Source organism: Sorghum bicolor, chromosome 2, assembly GCF_000003195.3.
Source record: "Sorghum bicolor cultivar BTx623 chromosome 2, Sorghum_bicolor_NCBIv3, whole genome shotgun sequence".
Lineage (NCBI taxonomy): Eukaryota > Viridiplantae > Streptophyta > Magnoliopsida > Poales > Poaceae > Sorghum > Sorghum bicolor.
The window spans coordinates 1,761,514-1,778,664 of NC_012871.2; the positions used below are offsets into that span (position 1 = coordinate 1,761,514).

Below are 17,151 nucleotides of genomic sequence, written 5' to 3' on the forward strand. Positions count from 1 at the left end.
CTAATGTGCAACTACCTAGGTCCACCACCTCCGGAGCTACGTACACTCCTCCAGTCGTGATGCCACATCCGCTAGGGTAATCGTGCATCTCTCTCTCTAACCACTGCTACCGTTGCTAATGAAGGCAAAAGAGTCTATTGCATTAGTATCCTCCCCAACGACCTCCTTAACCTCCATGTCAATGACGTCGTGCATCTCTCTCCGCCACGCTCTCTATATACTACCTATGCCACCCTGCTACGTCGGAACACCCATCAAACATAGCACTAGCAACTAGATCCGTTGCCTAGGTGCTCGATCTTTACCTTGGTGTATATACCACAATCAACTATTAATTCCCCACCACCTACACCATGGTAAGTTGCAGTTTCATATGAGCCAGTGCAAATACCGCACAGCCCCATCACTCTAACCTCCCATGTTAGTTCGTGCAACTACTACGAAGAGGAGACAAAATACACCATATTGAAATCATGTATTATTAGGAGGAAACATGTAAACCAATTGAAAAAAAAATTTCAGTCCTGAAAAAAAATTCGAAACTTTGGCACATCCATAGTGCATGCTCATATCTACTCGCATGAAAGTTTAGAATTCAAATTCGCAATTGAAAATTTCATACAAAAATGTCAAATTTTAGGTTTATTGTGCATTAAAAGACAAAATTCCTGGATTTTGCCTTTTATTAGTGCAATGAACCTCATATTTGTATGATTTTTTCTAGATTGATTTTGCATCTTAACCTTTTGGTGTGAGTACATACATATTTGTATCCATTATGCATGTGCTAAGTTTTAAAAAAAATAAACGACCGAAATACATTTTTAAATTGATTCTCATATTTCCACCTATGGATTTTTTGGATAAAAAGTAATTAATATCCAATCTCTACGTCCAGGGATGTACACAGCCAAAATTACAGATTTCCACAGTTCCACCTATGGATGAACCTCCAACTCCAGCTTGTACATACTACTCTTCCTGTGCACGCATGCAACCGCGCGCCCGGCCGCATATCCATTAAATGCAGCGTCTGCCAAGCAAGCGCACACAGTACGTACACAGAGCTGATCGACGGAGATGACGACGACCAGTGACGCTGCAGCAGTGCCAAGGCCGGCGACGGACAAGCTGTGCCGCCGGGCTTTGCTCGTCGGCAGCCTGACGACGCTGCTGCTCCTCGCGTGCTTCGTCCTCAGCCGAGACAGCGCCTCGTCAACGGCCTGGCTGCAGATCGATCTCACCAAGCTCAACTCGTGTACGTACAATGGAACACAGCAAGGTACGTACAGTCACTCGTGTCTCGACGTCACGTCTCCATGTCATTCCGCGTTTGCAGCTCTGTTATTGCATGCTACTAATAAGCTCAGTGTCACCTTCATTTCACCTCCCTCTCCAGCTCCAGGGTTTACGACGACGAACGCTCCACAGCAGCATGGCGGCGACGAGCTCCTCGGCGGGCTTCTCCCGGCGGGCATGGACCGGCGGTCGTGCCCGAGCCGGTACGAGACGTGGCGATACTACAAGTACTTCCCGTACGCGGCGTCGCGGCACCTCCAGCGCAAGCTGCGCGACTACGAGGCTCGGCACCGGCGGTGCGCCCCTGGAACGCCGCTCTTCGCCAAGTCCGTCGAGCAGCTCCGGTCCGGCCGCGGCGCCGACGACGGCGGCATGGAGTGCAGCTACGTCGTGTGGCTCCCCATGGACGGCCTCGGCAACCGCATGCTGTCCATGGTGAGCGGCTTCCTCTACGCGCTGCTCACGGGCCGCGTCTTCCTCGTCGCCCTGCCCAGGGACACCGCCGACCTCTTCTGCGAGCCGTTCCCGGGCACGACGTGGCGGCTCCCCATGGACGACGGCGACTTCCCCGTCGCCAACCTGTTCCCGCGGAGCCAGGACATGGACAAGTCGTACACGAGGCTCCTCGACGCCAAGGTGATCGGCCCGGACATGAACGCGACGGCGCCGGCGGGAGCGCCGCCGCCGCCGTATGTGTACCTGAGCTTGGGGCCGCGCCTCAAGGACTCCATCTTCTTCTGCGGCGAGCACCAGCTCGTGCTCCGTAAGGTCAACTGGCTGCTGCAGTACAGCGACCTCTACTTTGCCCCGTCGCTGTACGCGGTGGCCGAGTTTCAGGATGAGCTCCGGCGGCTGTTCCCGGCGAAGGAGAGCGTGAGCCACCTCCTGTCCCGGTACCTCTTCCACCCGACGAAACCCGTGTGGAGGTTGGTCGCCAGGTACTACCGCTCGTACCTCGCTCCGGCGAAGCGGAGGATCGGTGTGCAGGTCAGGATGTTCGGCTATGGCTCCATCCCCGCCGACGACATGTACAACCAGATCCTCGCGTGCTCGCGGCAGGAGAACTTATTGCCGGAGACCGACGTCGACGACGGTGCTGGTGACGAGCAGGCGGCGGCGATGAGGAGTGGCAATGGCGACAATGCTGGCGGCTCCAACTCCACTGCCATCTTGGTGGCGTCTCTGTATGCGGACTACTACGAGAGGCTCAAGTCGAGGTACTACGAGCACGCGGCGAAGGGCGGCGAGACGGTGGCCGTGTTCCAGCCGTCGCACGAGGAGCGGCAGGCGACGGGTAACTCGGCGCACAACCAGAGAGCGCTTGCGGAGATCTACCTGCTCAGCTTCTCGGAGGAGCTTCTCACGTCCGGGAGGTCCACGTTCGGGTACGTGAGCAGCAGCCTCGCCGGCGTCCGGCCGACGATGCTGCTCACCGCGTTTGGCCACAAGGTTCCCGAGCCGCCGTGCCGGCGGGCAGTGTCCATGGAGCCGTGCAACCTCACGCCGCCCCTGCTGGGAGTGCAGTGCCAGGGCAAGCCGGTGGACAAGGAGGACCTGGCACGCCACCTCAGAGTCTGTGAGGATTCTCCCAAGGACACGGTCAAGTTTTTTGACTAACCAACCCGCTACTAACTTTATTTCCTTACATAAACTGTTAAGTGTAACTTGTAAGACCCATGCATGATGGCATGATGCCACGAAAATATGAACTACCTAGGGGTTCTAAAACTAATAATGGATCGGCCTCATCTCGCTAAGATAATTGGACCATTTTTTATCTAAGGCTACGCCCGTGTAAGTGACATGGCCGTTTTCATGTCCTGCAAGTTGAGCATCTCGTCGTTCGTCTTTAGCGGCTCCACTAGTCCAGCGGTGTAGAAGTTGACTAGCTAGCGCTCGATCGTCAAGGTTGCCAGCGCAAGCCAGGAAGCACTCCATGCAGTCGTCAACGGTGCTCGTCTTCCTTAGGGAGGCGGTCTCGCCTAAGGGGTTGCGCCTGGTCGGTGTCCGAAGCGCTCGTTGATACACCGAGCAAAGCTCGCCCAGTCCGTCACATCATTGTCCTACAAAAGTATCCAGTCTGTCACATCATTGTCCTACAAAAGTATCATGCATGTACCACTGTTGTCCAGTACCTGTCAGATGGTAAGAGGTGTACCATGTTTTCACGCTCTCAGTGGTCCGCAGTTGAGCAATGGAAGGGATCCTCGCTATCATACGTGGCGAAGGTGAGCTTTATGGGGGTGGATTTCCAATGCAGGGAAAGTGCTTGGCACCACAGATCTCTAGTTTGGGCTCGTCCTTGCAGATGAGGTTGGCCTCTAAATTGTCGGTGATCTCCCGCATCGTCTGTGTGCTACAGTTGTCAGTCTGCTCCTTGAGAAAGCCGCAACCGCCTTTCTCCATTGCATCCCAGGTGGCGATTTCTAGCTTGATGGCGAGGATTTGCTTACCACGCTTGAGCTCCTCTGCCACCTACTTTGTCGAACATCCCTTCTCCATGTTGGAGAGGCGGACATTGACGTCAGTGAGCTGTGTGTGGATGGTGTCAATCCTGGCGAGGACGTTCTTGGAGAAGTCAGCGAAGAGCTTTTGGATCTTTGCTACGTCACCCATTGCAGCGGCGTGAGGATCGAACTAGTCGCTAGATACCAGATGTTATAGTCGTATGACAGGGTGTGGCCAGCGGTAACTAGAGCAGAGGGCGGATTCAGCATGCTATTATACTTGCTCTAAAGTTGTTGCTTCTCTGCTCCCCACCGTCACTCCTCTGCTACCATTGCCGGAGTATGCGCTTTGACTAGTTGAGCACCTGATCCACGCCTCTCGCTCGTGCCTCCTTTCTGCCCTCTCGTCTTAGCCCCTTGATAGCTGCTCCTAGATCCACATCATCGCGTGTGGATGGCCTTAGTAACTTTTTATTAGCTACTAAGGTAGATTCTTTTGAGCTGATAGTTGGACTACTAAAAATCAGTACTAATGAATCCAAATAAGCTATAAGTTCATTCACTTTGTTGGGAGCCAAATTAAACAAGACCTAAATATACTTGAAGCACATTTAGATAAAAATGATTTAGTTTAGAACCCCTAGCTAATCTTTAGATATGTGCATTAATAGTAACCAAGCATTTGCCCATCTAAAAACAATAAAGTTAATAGCATGGTACCCCAACGCAGCAACTGCTCCTCCTAAGGCGTCCTCTAGCCGGCTTCTAGCGCCACCACTTCGGTGCCCCTCTACTCTCCCTCCCATCTGGTCATCTTGCCGGTGGTTAGAGAAGTAGGGCTCGACCAATTCGTAGATCTAGGTTTGTTCTTTGTTTCTCGTAGGGTTTAGTTTTTGGTGGCATGAACGAGGTGGTGGCGACCTATGTTACACGGATACTCCAAGGAAGGTGACGTATCCGTATCCGATACTTGTCGGATACGCAGATACGGATACTCGGATACACCATTTTATTAGTGGGTTTTTTTTGAGAAAGTGTGTATCCGCGTATCCGATACGTATTGTATCGGATACTCGTATCCATACTCGTGTAACGTAGGTGGCGACGTTGGTGCATAAGAATAATGTCTCTTTGGTCTCTTCCTATCTTGACGACATTCGATCCGGCATTGAGGAAGGGCTACTGAGAGCATGGTTTAGTCAGATCTGTTCGTTCTTTCTAGATCTTGGTAGTTAGAGTGTTTACCTTGGGAACCAGTTGACTGACATTTGATATGACAATCAAGATATCTTCTTTCAGTCAACTCGTTAGCAAGGCCCGATTTTTCAAAACGCTTGTCTTGATGGTGAAGAAATTCAAGCCTATGTTTCTTAGAGGGTTCCTCCGGTCGATATTCTTCTAGCGGTTACTAGATCTCGTTGTTAACAGCAAGTGGCTTCTGCAATCTTCAAAGCTATATTTAGCGAGGATATTGTAAGTGTTTCTTTTTCTTTACCGTTTGTTTTTTGAGTGACTTTTGCAGTCTTCAAAGCCATGTTTAGCGAGGATGTTTGCAGTTGTTTCTTTTTCTTTACCATTTATTCAGCATGATTTTCAAGATCCGGCAAGCAATAGATTCAAGCAAGAAGTGGATCGATTTGTTTTTTATGCGCTCTTATTTTTTTTAGAAATCATTTTATATCTTATTATCCATCTTCTATACTAATCTTTGTTTTCCTCGATATATAGCGTATATGAGATACTCTTTTGAGTGTCTGTCAAAAAGAAAAATAAAGTTAATAACGCATTGCTTAGTCAAAAAACTTGACCCCATTCTTGGAATCCTCGCAGACTCTGACGTGGCGTTCCACATCCTCCTTCGGGGGCTTGCTCTGGCACTGCACGCCCTTAGGCGGCGTGAGGTTGCACGGCTCCATGGACACGGCCCGCCGGCACGGCGGATCGGGAACCTTGTGTCCATACGCGGTGAGCAAGATCGTCGGCCGGACACCGGCGAGGTTGCTGCTCACATACCCGAACGTGGACGTCCCAGACGTGAGAAGCTCCTCGGAGAAGCTGAGCAGATAGATCTCCGCGAGCGCTCTCTGGTTGTGTGCCATGTTGGCCGTCGCCTGCCGCTCCTCGTGCGACGGCTGGAACACGGCCACCCTCTCGCCGCCCTTGGCCGCATGCACATAGTACCTCGACCTCAACCTCTCGTAGTAGTCCGCGTACAGAGACGCCACCAAGATGGCCGTGGAGTTGGAGCCGCCATTGTCGGCGCTCCTCGTCGCCACTGCCTTGTCACCACCACCACCGTCGTCGTCCTCGGCGCCATCGTCGGTCTCCGGCAGTATGTTCTCCTGCCGGGAGCATGCGAGGATCTGGTTGAACATGTCGTCGGCGGGGATGGTACCGTAGCGGAACATCCGGATCTGCACACCGATCCTCCGCTTCACCGGAGCGAGGTACGAGCGGTAGTACCTGGTGGCCAGACTCCACACGGGGTTGGTCGGGTGGAGGAGGTACCGGGACAGGAGGTGGCTCACGCTCTCCTTGGCTGGGAACAGCCGCCGGAGCTCGTCCTGGAACTCGGCCACCGCGTACAGCGACGGCGCGAAGTAGAGGTCACTGTACAGAAGCAGCCAGTTGACCTTGCCGAGCACGAGCTGGTGCTCGCCGCAGAAGAAGAGCGGGTCCTTGAGCTGCCACCCAATGCTCAGGTACACGTACGGCGGCACGCCCGCCGCCGTCGCGTTCGCGTCCGGGCCGATCACCTTGCCGTCGAGGAGCCTCGTGTACGACCTCTCGATGTCCTGCCCCCGCGGGACCAGGTTGGCGACGGGGAAGTCGCCGTCGTCCACCGGGAGCCGCCACGTCGTGCCCGGGAACGGCTCGCAGAAGAGGTCGGTGGAGTCCGGCGGCAGGGCGACGAGGAAGACGCGGTCCGTGAGCAGCGCGTAGAGGAAGCCGCTCACCATGGACAGCATGCGGTTGCCGAGGCCGTCGAAGGGGAGCCACACGACGTAGCTGCACTCCATGGCGTCGGCGCTGCGGCCGGAGCGGAGCTGCTCCACGGACTTGGCGTAGAGCGGCGTGCCCGGGGCGCAACGCCGGTGGCGAGCCTCGTAGGCGCGCAGCTTGCGCTGGAGATGCGGCGACGCCGCGTACGGGAAGTACTTGTAGTACCGCCACGACTCGTAACGGCTCCGGCATGCCCGCCGGTCCATCCCCGCCGGGAGAAGCCCGCCGAGGAGCTCGTCGCCGCGTTGGGGAGCGTTCGTGGTACCTGCTCTTCCATTGTTCATGGCTGTGAGCTTGGCGAGATCGATCTGGAGCCAGCAGGCCGCCGACGATGCGCTCTGCCGGCCGAGGACGAAGCACGCGAGGAGCAGCAGCGTTGTCAGGCTGCCGGCGAGCAAAGCCCGGTGATACGCCTTCTTCTCCCTCATCGGCCACGGCTCCACCGGCTTTGGCACCATGCGTGCAGCGCCACTCGTGGTCATCTCCCTGCGGTCAGCTCTGTACCGTGCGCGCATGGCCGACGACCGAGCTGCATTTAATCGATCGATCTCGGATACGCGGCCGCGTGTACCTGAAGAGTAGTAGAACCTGGAGCTGGACTTCCTGTCGGTGAACGCACGAAACTGAGTAGCTTTGACGCTTGTGTACTTCACTTGTGTGACAAACCAATTAACCAAACTAAATGGACCGATCTGAGTTCGAGGATCAGGTAACATTTGTATCCAATAATGAAAATGGAATTCTATATTACAATGCTCCGACGAAACTGCAAGGCTCTTTGGACAATTTTTTTTTTTCTGATGAGTGTCTGTGTCTAGTTATCTGTCCACAGATTTATCTTAGAGTTAAATACACTGGCGGCCTTTTAACTTGTGCGTCTATACCACTTTTTTTTAGGAAACAGAAGGGGTTTTACCCCTACTGGATTTTATTGAAAATTTAAACAAAAGGTATAATGTGTTATAAGCCTCGTTGAGGAGACGAAGAAAGTGTGGAAAAGGATAAAATAAATTATACATAAGCTTATAGCCATCTCTTCATCAATGGTTGCATGTCAATCTTTGCTCATAGAATAACTTGAGCAAACTCTTTTTTGAAGATCTCCTTGCAGCGGCGAACAGAATTGTCAATGCCTCTGAAAATTTTATCATTGCGCAAGGACCATATTGCCCAACACATTGTTATAGTTACATCCATGAAAAAAGGTGCAAGAAGCTGAGATTTAAAACTTTCCATAATTTGGAAAATATTCGTACTATTTGGCACTGTTACCTAAAGACTCCACCAGCAAAAAATTGAAAAAGGGCAATGAAGAAAAAGGTGAGTAAGATCTTCTTCAGCATTGATATGACAAAGAACACAACAATAGGAGGGTAGGTGCATATTCTTTCTACAAAGGAGGGATCTAGTATTAAGGCGGTCATTAAGAAGGAGCCATAAGAAGATTTTCCTTTTGTTTTGACTAAACGATCCAGAGCCGGTGAAAGACACGGTGAGGGTTATACTGTCCAACAAGGTGAAGATATGCATTATGGGAAGAAAAGGTTCTGTGACCATTAGGTCTATAAACTTACAAACTCGAAATCTACCTCCGTGAACTTGTTTAATTGTGCATCGGAGATCCACATCATTTCATGTAACTGCTAACTAGGATAAAATTTTATAAAAAAACATCTTAGCATAGTTATCTCCTCGTGCTCGCCCACCTACATCCAGTACCCCTTCGGCAAGGCTGATTATGAACCAGAGCATGTTCATTTGTGTCGTCCATAACCCAATCCTCCGAGGATGCCGTGGCAGCGGGCGTCAAGTCGCTCCACTTCAAGTCTTCTCAGCCATCGCGGGCGCCTATCTCTTCATCAAAGAAGAGCGACATTGTTGCAGAAGAGCGCCTCTAGCTTCGGCTGCACGTTCGAGAGCACCTGCACCTTGTACATGCCGAGTGTATGGTATAGCTTCTCGGTGGCCGCGTCCGTGAAGGCTAGCAGCTAAAAGATGCAGCCCTTGACGACGTTAACGAAGCATGTACTCGTGCCCGAGGTTCTCATCCGAGTGAGGAGTCCGCACCATCTATAGGTCATCCTTGTCGTGTCATTCTGCCAGGCCCCGCTGCCTAGACCACCATGGCATCTCCGTCTTTCACCGACGACCACGACACGCACCATGATCCACACAGCCATGACTTCAACGAGCACCACCCTTGTCACGCCAATTCACACGACGGGCTGGTATGTAGGTGTGGTGGCAGCACAGTAGGCCAGCCTTGGAGCAACACATGGATAACGGGCGTGGGTGGAGGAGTGTTGGAGGTAGTAAGATACCACACAGGGTGGTTTTTGTAAATTTTATCCTAGTCGACATTCTTTAAAGGGATATGGACCTACGGTGCACAACTAAACAAGTTCAGGGAGGAAGATTTTGAGTTTACAAGTTCATGAACCTAAGTGGCACAGGCGCATAAGTTAAAGGGCCGCCAATGTATTTAACTCTTTATTTTATATAGTCAAATCTACCAAAATTTAAGTACATGTGATGTTTATATAGTATTCAATGATGTAGTTTGTTATGTTAAAATGGTATACAATTGATGTTCTTTGAAATCTGAGAGATATAGTACCAAATAAACTATTTCTTTTAATATGTAAATTATATGCCACACAATTGATGTCAATGTGTCAGTAGATTTGTTTTGAAAAACAGTTACATGTTTTTTATTATCACGTAAATGGAACATTAATCATTTGGAAAAAAATTCTATGTGATGGTGTCACATAGAACCGCCATGCGATGTCCTATGCTTATTCCATGCAAGTCCCACCTACATGCAATTAGGTGGCAATTAAGCCGATTGATTAGATTTATCTCCCTAGGAAGTGAAGCAATTAGGTGGTGTCACATAGCGTGACACTGTAGCATAGAATTTCGCAATGTGGTCCTGAAACATGCATGTTAGTAAGGTTTCTACCTTTCAAAATTACACAAGGTCTTCAAACATACTAGTCAGGGTACACGAGGTCTAAGTTATAGTTATTTGTGACAAACCGTATTTGTAGCGCTGTCCTTACACCTAATTTGTTGGGTCTCACATGCCCCCTGTCTCTCGCATCTCCTTTTGTACTGCTGCCTTTGAGATCCACCGTATGCACGCCATGTCACCACTGGAGCGGTGCTCCTCCAACCATGAGGTTGCGCCTGTCAAGGCCACACTCCTCTAGCTAGAGGACGAGTACCTCCTACTAGCTACAACAATCATCATGTAGCAAGACTAGCACCACCAACAATAGTGGAGGGGTGCGCTAGTGTGGCGGGAGCAGGGATGAAGGAGGCACAGGCAAGTTCATTGGGGTTCAGGAGGAAGAGGTTGAGGTAGACAGGGGGTAGATATCCTCTTGATGGCTATGCTACCAAGGGATGTAGGAGATGATGGGTTGGAGGTGACAAGGAGCGCTAGTCAATGGGGTAGGAGTATACATTCAATGACGCCTTGGAGGCAAAGGCAGAGAGCGCGCAATAGGGTGTTGATGGAGAAGCTTGAACATGAGGTTGTGGAGCTCAGTATGTGGGCACCATCCTTGGTAGGGTGGTGTACGAGGATGGTTGCAATGTGGTAGGTCATTGGGGAGGCCGTTGACGTGGTAGAACACTTTACCTTTCTCGGTTGTGACGATGGTGTGGACGAGCGGTGGTGGTGACGCATGAGAAAGGTGCGGCCTTGGTCGACCACCAACATTGGCAAACTAGGGCGGTGACATGATTGTGAGGAAGAGATGAGGGAGGGGACACTTTGGCTCCACATGTTAGGTGCACAATCATCATTGGGCATGGTGGTTTTTATCATAAATAATTTGACCATATTTTCTCTAGTTAGCTTTTACGGGGAACTGAACATGCAATTTTGAAAGTTAGGGACCTAACGGGACCTAACTAGCACTATCATGAAAGATAATCTAAGTAAAATATGTCAGATAAGAAGACAGAGGAAATACTTTTTGATCAAATTGATTTGATAATACTCATTGGTGATAGCTATTAATATTCAATGATATATTGTTGCTCATTTGCCCAAATCCATTTGATAAAGCATTTTTTTAATATAAGAGAGATGTAGTGTGGCCAGTTGAAATGAATTTAACGTTGTGGCTCATGCAATGTGCTATAGATTCTACATGACGGTTACACTCAGTTCAAAACCGAGTTACTTCTTCAGTACGTTTAGTTAACTCTATCGAGTCTAATAAGTAGTATAAATTCAGAGCCAAAATTGAATTCCAGTTATAGGGCTAAGGAAAATTATGCAAAGTAATGAATTCATAGAAAATACATTTAAATAAGTTCTGAGTTACAAACACCACACGTACCACTTCCAAATAGAAATTAGAATTACACTGTGCTTTGTAATATATCTAAAATCCAGAAATTTTAGGGTGCTTCAAAGTTCAAGCTATAATAGCCGTTCGGATGCATGGTTAAAACTCGAGGTGTACGTATTGAAGTGTTGTGGGCCGGTACTTGTAGTACTTTAGAGGGTGTTTGGTTTGGGCTGTTAAAGTTTAACAGGTACTATGTAGTATTTTTGTCTTATTTAAAAATTATTATCCAATCATGAGCTAATTAGTTTTAAAAGATTAATCTCACAAATTACTCTCTAGTTGTATTTTTAGTTTCGTAAATAGTCTACATTTAGTACTTTATGTATGTGTCTAAACATCCAATGTGATAAGAGATAAATTTTACCGGAGGAAGCCTTATTTAGGGGACAGGGAAACCAAATTTTGAATTAAGTGGAAAGGGTATCCTGCTATATTAATGATTACTGCATAGTATCATAGATGACTGGCGCCCTTTATTTCCCAGTGAGCGAATCGTCGCTCTGCCGGATCGATCGACACGTAGGTACAATAGCCTCTAAAACAAAAAGTTTTCAAGATTCCCCGTCACATCAAATCTTATGGCACATGTATGAAACACTAAATATAGACGAAAACAAAAACTAATTACACAGTTTAGCTGTAAATCATGAGATGAATCTTTTGATCCTAGTTAGTTCATGATTGGATAATATTTGTCACAAACAAACGAAAGTGCTACAGTATCGAAAACTTTTCACTTTCCGGAACTAAACAAAGCCCAGGAGTAGATTTCACTTGATATACTGGTTGTGTAGAACTTCCGGCGTTGACTTGGATGCTGATGAGTGCTGACTAAGCAACGTACTGATGCATGCCTTTTTAATTAAAAAGCAACTGATGAACAGTGCCCTCCAAGCAATCCAGTCTCGAATCATGAGGCCACACGCACAAAGACGGGGGAGGGAACCAGCTCAAGAACATGCAATGCACAATGCTCGAGGAGTACATACATCCATATTATAAAAACAGTATATAAGAGTTTTTTAAAAATAAAATTCTCTCTTACACTTTTATAAAACTCTTATCATCTTTCTATTCATTAATACAGCTTAATATTAGAATTTAATGCGGTACTGCTAGCGCCCGGACGTCTGGCGCCAGCAGCGCGTCCGGACGTCGAGCTCTCTACGAAAAAACCGTCAGCTCCCCAACCAACTCGCACCGTGTAAAGGACCACCTTTCGTCCGCTCTCCACACAAGGAGCCCATCCCCACCCCCACAAGCACGGGATCCGCCCGCCCCTCACCCCGCCGCACCCTAGCATATCCGTCTGCCGCCAACTCGTTCCCCACCGAAAACGACTCCTGCCCCGCGCCCGCACAGAGAAGAAAGGCGACCCCACGTGCACAGATTTGTCCGCCCACAACCTCGCCAACCCAACACCTCTGACCTAACCACCAGCTCACCACCATAGTCTGTCCTCTAGCTAGAACTATTGCAAACATCGAAAGACATCTAAAATGCAACACAAAGAGAAAACACTGCTAAAACAAACGGAAAAAGCTATTGAAACATTGGAAACCATCTAATGCAACAAACAAAAAAAAATAAACTTCAACATAAAAAAGTCTATTGCAACATCGAGGGAAATATACTAAAACATTTTATAAAAACTTATTACAACATCTCAAGTACTACTAATGCAATATTAAAAAAACGTATGTTGCAACAAAAAATCTACTGCAACATCGGGGGAGAATCTGCTGCAACAATGAGAAAAAACTATTACAACATCTCAATCACTACTACTGCAACATCGAAAAAGAACACATGTTGCAAAAAAAAAAATCTTCTGCAACATCGGAGGAGAATCTGATGAAACAACAAAATAAAACATCTCAAGAACTGCTCTGCAACATCAGAGAAATACGTGTTGCAACAACCAAAAAAAGGTACCGTTGCAACATTCCACATCATCTGTTGCAACATTGAAAATGAACCATTGCAAAACAGCGACGAGATCTGACTCACTGGAACACTAGCTACCACAAAAATCCTTAGATCGAGAAGGGGAAGAAGAGGAGGAGGAGAAGGTGCAGCATAAGGGAGCCAGATCTGGGTCCCGTGGGAGAAAGGAGGGGGAGAGAGACCTCAGATCTAGATCCCTCCCTACCTACCTCGTCGGAGCCACACATTGAGGTCACAGCACACGAGGATACGAGAGCAGGGAGGGAGGGAGGGTGCGCGGCTCACTGGAAGCCACCCGCCGTGGCCCCCACTCCGATGGCCATGGATGTCGCAGGGAAGGAGGAGAGAGAGGCTCATCTTCGGTGGCTCACATGGAGGAGGGAGGCAGAGATGGTGTGGCTCGCTAGAAGTCGCTGCCATCGCCCTCCTCTTCGTGTGACATGGAGGTCAGAGGGAGGGAAGAAGGGAGAGGGAACAAGCGAGCTGGATCTGACTGTGTCTCTGTATTGATGAGCAGCAGCGAAGGCAGCGCAAGCAGTGGGCGTCGAACGAATGGATAAGAAGCCAGGGCGCGTCAGATGGATAAAGAAGCCACGAGGTGTCGTGTCCTTTCCCTGGTTCGCTTGGTGGAGTGGGTCCGTCCGATGCGGACGGACGCTCGACAAGTAGCATTACCGAATTTAATGTGCATGAAACTCTAATAAAACCCCGTTGAGACTGACCTAAGCATGCATGCAGCAGGGCAAGCACTAAAGATGATCAACGGGCCGGCCCGGCCCGGCACGGCATGGGCCCATATGGCCCGCGTGCCACCGGGCTGTGCCTCCATAGGCCATCGTGCTTGCCTGACGGCACAGGCACGGCCCGAGGGCTGATTTTCGGGCCGGGCCGGCCCGAAAAGCATGAGGCCCAATAGTGCTTCGGGCCGGCCCATGGCCCGCTATATGAAAAACACCAAATTTAATACAGAATTTAACAAAGTATAAGTAAATCACATTCAATTCGTAGACATTAATATTTCACAATTCACATAACACAATATACTAAAAGATCATATTTCACTTGTCAAAAATTACAAGTTTGAGAAGTCACATAACGATACTTTAAGTTTCATAAATTTTTTGATACCAGACCGACACCGTGCCTGCTGTTAAAAACGGACCATGTTGTGTCGTCCGGCGGGCCGAGGGGTCGGCCCAAGCACGGCCCATTACGTGCTTCAGGCCGGCCCAGGCTTGGTTAGAATCAGGCCGTGCCGTGCTCGGGTCGGGCCAAATCACCGTGTTTTGGACCGTGCCTTCGGCCCGTGGGCTGCATGCTCAACTTTAGCAAGCACCGAAACGACTTGCAAAGCAATATTGTAAATGTATCAACCAATTAACAACCTGGTTCACGTGTAGCAAATTGTGTGCATGCAGTGGCGCCCCTCTCCCGCCCCAACTTTGTCCACGCCGCATGCACACACTAACTAAGGCCCTGTTTAGTTCTCCATCCAAAAATTTTTCGTCCATCCCATCAAATCTTTGGACACATACATGAAACATTAAATGTACATAAAAAAATAAACTAATTACACAGTTTGATTGAAAAACGTGAGACGAATCTTTTAAGCCTAGTTACTCTCTATGATTAGCCTTAAGTGCTACAGTAACTCACATGTGCTAATGATAGATTAATTATGCTTAATAGATTTGTCTTGTAGTTTCCTGATGAGCTATGTAATTTATTTTTTTATTAGTTTCTAAAAACCCCTCCTGACATCCTTCCGACACATAACATCCAAAAAAATTTTCATCTCCAATCTAAACAGGGCCTAAGCAGTATTAGTTGGTTGGTTCATTCATTCATTCACTAGTCTTCTTCTCGCCTGTGTGTCTGTGTGTGTCAATCAAATCAATACTGTCAACAGCATGCACGGTTGTTCGTTGTACCAAAACCACGTCCCCCCCCCCCCCCCCCCCCCTATGGCTGAGAGCCTGAGACAGTGCGCCGTCCGCTGGTGCCAGATTTCTTGCCGTGGACGAAGGGTGCCGCTGCCATTTGGGTTTGCCGACCGTCGTAGGAAACAAAGGCACCGCAGAGCTGTAAACACAACACGATTTTACTATATTTTGTAGTATATGGCTTTGTTTAGTTCCAAAATTTTTGGTAAAACGAGCGTTGTAGCACTTTTGTTTGTATTTGATAAATATTATCTAATCATAAATTAACTAGGCTCAAAAGATTTATCTCACAAATTACAGACAAATTGTGTAATTAGTTATTGTTTTTATCTATATTTAATGCTCTATGTGCAGGTGACTCAAGATTCGATGTGTTGGAGAATCTGAAAAGTTTTGCAAAAAATTTTGGAAACTAAACAAGACCATATATATGGCACCTGGTATTTTTATTTGGATGTTCTCGAGGAAAAGGCAAATGAGTGGTGAGCACAATGCAAGACTCTATCACAGAGTTCAAGATAATTAATTACATATTATTTATGGTATTTTGCTGATGTGGCAGCATATTTATTAAAGAAAGAGATAGAAAAAATAAGACTCTAAGTCTTATTTAGACTCTAAGTCCACATTGTTCGAGGTAATAAATAACTTTAGACTCTATGATAGAGTCTGCATTGTGAGTGCACTAAATATAATCGATCCATACCATGCTATAGTAGAAACTCAACAAATATACTCATTCGTGTGTGTGCGCGCGCGCATGTGTGTAGGGAGTTTTTTTAAAAAAAATGGATGCATTTTTTATAAAAAAAAAGGTCGATCAGTGTATCTTTCCAATTATCTAACATTAATTGCTAGCTACGAAAGGAAACTTCAGAGTGAAAATAAATTAGTTTGCACCAGCTCATTAGGTTAAGTTTTTATGGCGAAATCGGCCGCGCTGTGCTCACTAGATTCAATTTTTCGACTTTACGTAAGCACAACGATATCAAGTCAATCCCGGTAAATTTATACCGCTACGTACATGTGTGTAGGGAGTTGGCACTCATCAGCAGCCATGTCAACGCCGGAAGTTCTAGACAACTATATCAAGTGAAATCTAATCCTGCACAGGTTTACACGCTGGGCTATTATGGTCTTTGTTCGTGGGTTGAAATCCTGCCAGCGGAGGAGCATTGGCTTCACACCATCACAGGTTTATAGTACTTAGACTAGAGTTAACTAACGTACTGCTTGTAACTCGGTTTTGAACTGAGTGTAACCCATAAATAAGTCATGTAGGTAACGTCATTTTAATCAGGAATCTATATAGCACATGAGCCACAATGCCAACGAATTCATTTCAAGTGGCCACACTACATCTCTGTTATATTAAAAAAAAGTGTCATCAAATGGAGGGCAAAATGAGCATCAATGTCATCGAATATTATAGATATCGCACAAGAGTATTACAAATTAATTTGATCAAAAAGTATTTCCTCGGTCTTCTTATCTGACCTCTCATTCATTACATACCAAATTTCATGAGCGGTCCCTAAATTTATAGGGTGCTAGACTACTTGCTAGTTATGTACTCCGTCCATACTTATAAAGAAAATTATTTTAGACAATCTTTAGGTCAAATATGTAGAATATAAATTATGAATAACTTTTAAATTATTGAATTTAAAAATATAAAAACTATATGAATAAATTTGTCTTGAAAAATATTTTTATAAAAATATACATATATCACTTTTTGATAAATATTTTTTAAAAACACAAGGAGTCAAAGTTAAACTTTAGAGACTGTGTCGCTGTTCTAAACAAATTTCTTTACAGGCATTGAGGGAGTACGTAACTTTCAAACATGCATGTTCAATTCCCCAAACAAGCTAGAGGTGAGAAAAAATGTTCCACGATACAGAGCTGCCGATGCCTAGGGTAGAGCTGCCGCCACCTGCCTGTAACTTGCTCTACCACCACTATATCTATTTTAATTCCGTTTGCGTCAGTGTGTTCTAAGTGATGAGAATGAGCAAAACTAGACCCCACTTGCATATGGTTTAAAGAATTTTATTATATAGCAATTTGTATGTACTAACTTATAACATAAAACTTATATATAAAAGTTATGAAGCTTAAATTATGTACAAAATTTGT

The 17,151-nt window shown here is 47.2% G+C and overlaps 2 protein-coding genes across 2 annotated transcripts; one reads left to right on the top strand and one right to left on the bottom strand.

Annotated features, from left to right (window-relative positions):
* Nucleotides 1,069-3,047, top strand: LOC8059883 (probable fucosyltransferase 8). The gene is made up of 2 exons (XM_002459244.2): nucleotides 1,069-1,282; nucleotides 1,400-3,047. The coding sequence occupies exons 1-2, from the start codon at nucleotides 1,081-1,083 to the stop codon at nucleotides 2,914-2,916; spliced, it is 1,719 nt and encodes a 572-aa protein (XP_002459289.1). The 5' UTR covers nucleotides 1,069-1,080; the 3' UTR covers nucleotides 2,917-3,047.
* Nucleotides 5,420-7,242, bottom strand: LOC8084292 (probable fucosyltransferase 8). Its single transcript, XM_002461333.2, has one exon. It carries the CDS (start codon nucleotides 7,229-7,231, stop codon nucleotides 5,537-5,539), a length of 1,695 nt encoding a protein of 564 aa, XP_002461378.2. The 5' UTR covers nucleotides 7,232-7,242; the 3' UTR covers nucleotides 5,420-5,536.